Source organism: Anguilla rostrata, chromosome 5 (assembly GCF_018555375.3).
Source record: "Anguilla rostrata isolate EN2019 chromosome 5, ASM1855537v3, whole genome shotgun sequence".
In the NCBI taxonomy this organism is placed as follows: domain Eukaryota; kingdom Metazoa; phylum Chordata; class Actinopteri; order Anguilliformes; family Anguillidae; genus Anguilla; species Anguilla rostrata.
Window position 1 is genome coordinate 63,309,418 of NC_057937.1, and position 3,443 is coordinate 63,312,860.

The window sequence follows — 3,443 nt, forward strand, 5'->3', positions numbered from 1 at the left end:
ATTTCTATAACTAAACTGAAAAATGCAAATACGTCCAAGAGATTTGCAATATTTTTTAAAATGATTTTTTTTATAAATGACATCCAAAAACGGACATTAATTCGCCTGCACGTATATGGATCTGATGACGATGATGGCGGATTATTTCCGAATCACCAATCTGGGTTTATGAATGCAAATATATTATTTTATTCAACTAGAACAGTAGGCGACATTAATTATCAAACGCAGTGACCTGTGCAGGCATGCGTAAATAATGATGAAGACATGACCTACCTTCAGAAACGTCGCCACTTAAATCCCTTATCTGACGAGAACGGTGACTTTCTCTTTATCTTAAAAAATCAAGGAAAGACAAGACTGCTTAAGGCGGAGTCTTCGCAGTGAATATGATGTGGTCTTTCTTTGTTGCGCTTTCTTCCTTCGGGGAAAAAACGGAGAGAAGGGGAGAGTACTGCAACAGGGGAGGGGGCTAAAAAGTTTACTTCGCATTTTTCCTTGTGCCAGAACTAGTACGGGTGGGGACAGTTGCGAAACATTTATTTTTCCCATTTCTTTATATGCAGCGTTTGACTGATCATTCCGGGGATTCACACAGGCAGTACCAGTGGGCAAATTTCGATTTATTTTTGTTTTTGGATTGGAAACGGCAGGTATCCTTTTGTGCCCTTCATTCTAATACATGTTTTCATATCGTCAGTGACAATTTCTATTATTTTCTATCAAGTAATCATTCCCTCTCTGTCTGGGAAAGGCCTTCGACACAAATACCGTTATTTAACCGTTATTGTATACCGTTATTTAAACTAAACGTGCACGTGAAACGTACTTTATCAGCCTTTTCCACTCTTGTCGTCTATCGCTGTGTGCAGTGCCTGGATTGTTGTCTGTGCTTTCCTTTACTTTAGAATATAGAACGAAATGTATAATTGTCTTGGTAATGTGTTCAGTTGCTGTCCTGTACAAAACACGTATCTGCTGTTATTTGTTGATTTATTGTGGATGCTGCTCTGGAGCTGCTGCTTTGTATATTACAGAATACAGTACTAGAATGCAATTATATAAAGCTGTGGTTACCCAGTGCTCATCTCTCTCCCTCTCTCTCAAATTCAAATTCAAATTCAAAATGCTTTATTGGCATGAAATACACGCGTAAATATTGCCAAAGAGATGTATAGAAATGCAAAAAGACATTACAGCATGCACATAAAAAAACCAAACAATTGTTATATCTAACTGTTGAACAACAACAAACACTATGATGATGATGATGATAATAATAATAATAATAATAATAATAACAATCTCTCTCTGTCTTACACACACACCAGGCTGCAAGGCCATGGCAGTGTCAATTTCCCGAGACCTGTCTGTGATGGTGGAGGACACCAGCGTGCGCAAGCTAACCGACAGGCAGGAGGCTCTGAAGGAGAGCATTCAGAAAGGAGAGCCCAAAGTGCTGGGTGTGAGTACATGCCTGCATGTGCAGGAGCGGCTACCTCCTCCCTCACGTTCAGCGTGAGCAGCTCTGGAGTAGTGGAGCAGGGAGTCACGTTCAGCTGGAGTAGCTCTGGAGTAGTGGAGCAGGGAGTCACGTTCAGCGTGAGCAGCTCTGGAGTAGTAGAGCAGGGAGTCACGTTCAGCTGGAGTAGCTCTGGAGTAGTGGAGCAGGGAGTCACGTTCAGCGTGAGCAGCTCTGGAGTAGTGGAGCAGGGAGTCACGTTCAGCTGGAGTAGCTCTGGAGTAGTGGAGCAGGGAGTCACGTTCAGCTGGAGTAGCTCTGGAGTAGTGGAGCAGGGAGTCACGTTCAGCTGGAGTAGCTCTGGAGTAGTAGAACAGAGAGTCACGTTCAGCTGGAGTAGCTCTGGAGTAGTGGAGCAGGGAGTCACGTTCAGCTGGAGTAGCTCTGGAGTAGTGGAGCAGGGAGTCACATTCAGCTGGAGTAGCTCTGGAGTTGTAGAACAGGGAGTCACATTCAGCTGGAGTAGCTCTGGAGTAGTGGAGCAGGGAGTCACGTTCAGCTGGAGTAGCTCTGGAGTAGTGGAGCAGGGAGTCACGTTCAGCTGGAGTAGCTCTGGAGTAGTAGAACAGAGAGTCACGTTCAGCTGGAGTAGTAAAGGAGATACGGAGGATGCCTCGTGTTTTACTTGTGCGCAAGCAGGGAGTTTAAATGCGGATCTTTCCCTTTTCTGTTTGTGTACAACACAGTACTTAAACAATTCTTTTAAACACCACAACTCTTGAAGATGTGAAAATACATTTTTTGAGAAAACATGTAATCAAGGAAAACGTGCAGCCAGGGCCAGCCCTGCATGACCATTACTTACAGTGCTTCTTACATGAAATGTACTGTTGCCATTCCATTTAAAATTTATACCGCTAGTTCTGCGATAGGGGATGAATAACGTAATTACGAAAATAACGTTATTTACCTTAGATAAACATTGGATTGTGTGGCCCCCCCCTCGTGGTTGTGTGGCCCCCCCCTAGCGGTTCTCGCCCTAAACAACCGCATAGAGCGTGCAGTCATTCGAAAGCGGAATTGTGTTCTGATATTGCAAAAGTGTATGTTTCTTGTGTTTCTTTTTAAACTGTCAGGACTCTGCAGGAACTGTACTGTTGGCTGAAGGGTTAAATACATACTCTATACTGTGCCCCTGACTCCTCCCCCCCCCCCCAGGTTTCCCAGGTGATGGTGGGTGTGGTGGTCATCTCCTACTCCCTTCCTCTCCTGGCATCTGACTTCACAGAGGTGGTGAACTTCGGGGTGCCCTGGTGGAGCGGAACTGTGGTAATGACCCGTGCCAACCAATCGGATCATTTGTTTCTGATCTGTGACAATAGGATGAGTCAGCAACGATCAGCACTGATTTGGAAGCACAAGGTCATGATGAGGTGGTACTGTTCCAACAGAATACAGAATTTTCAAAATGTATATTTATTTTTTCATTTTTCAATTTCAGAGATTCATGCAGACTTTGTCTGTGACTCCCCCCTGTCTGTCTGAGGCTTGTTTGCTCTTAAGACCTTGTCATTGTCCCTTCTTTTAAGTGTCTGTGCCTTTTCACCTCGTTTGAGCTTTCAGTAATGAACCTTCTTCATTTGTGACATCATCTGTTTCAGTTCATTTTGACAGGAGCTGTTGCCATAGCGACGGACAAACACAGCAATATGAAATTTGTGAGTCTAAAGTATAACTTAATGTATAATTACAATTTAGTGCAATACAGTGCAGTGTGATTATGGTGTGCAGTGCAGTGTAATCGTGTGCAGTGCAGTGTGATTATGGTGTGCAGTGCAGTGTACTTATGGTGTGCGGTGCAGTGTAATCATCGTGTGCGGTGCAGTGTGATTATGGTGTGCAGTGCAGTGTAATCATCGTGTGCAGTGCAGTGTGATTATGGTGTTCAGTGCTGTGCGATTATGGTGTGCAGTGCAGTGCA

At 44.1% G+C, this 3,443-nt stretch overlaps 1 protein-coding gene across 2 annotated transcripts in view; it reads left to right on the plus strand.

Moving 5' to 3' along the window:
• Positions 1-274: 274 nt before the first annotated feature.
• tmem176 (transmembrane protein 176) overlaps positions 275-3,443 on the plus strand; it is a 6,602-nt gene continuing 3,433 nt past the window's right edge. The window contains exons 1-4 of one of the 2 annotated variants that reach the window (XM_064337757.1): positions 275-649; positions 1,332-1,465; positions 2,681-2,791; positions 3,124-3,180. In XM_064337757.1, the coding sequence (XP_064193827.1) occupies positions 1,343-1,465; positions 2,681-2,791; positions 3,124-3,180 (291 nt within the window). In that variant the 5' untranslated portion in view covers positions 275-649; positions 1,332-1,342. Of the gene's footprint in view, positions 654-1,331; positions 1,466-2,680; positions 2,792-3,123; positions 3,181-3,443 lie in introns of both variants that reach the window. The other variant, XM_064337756.1, reaches the window with a different exon arrangement.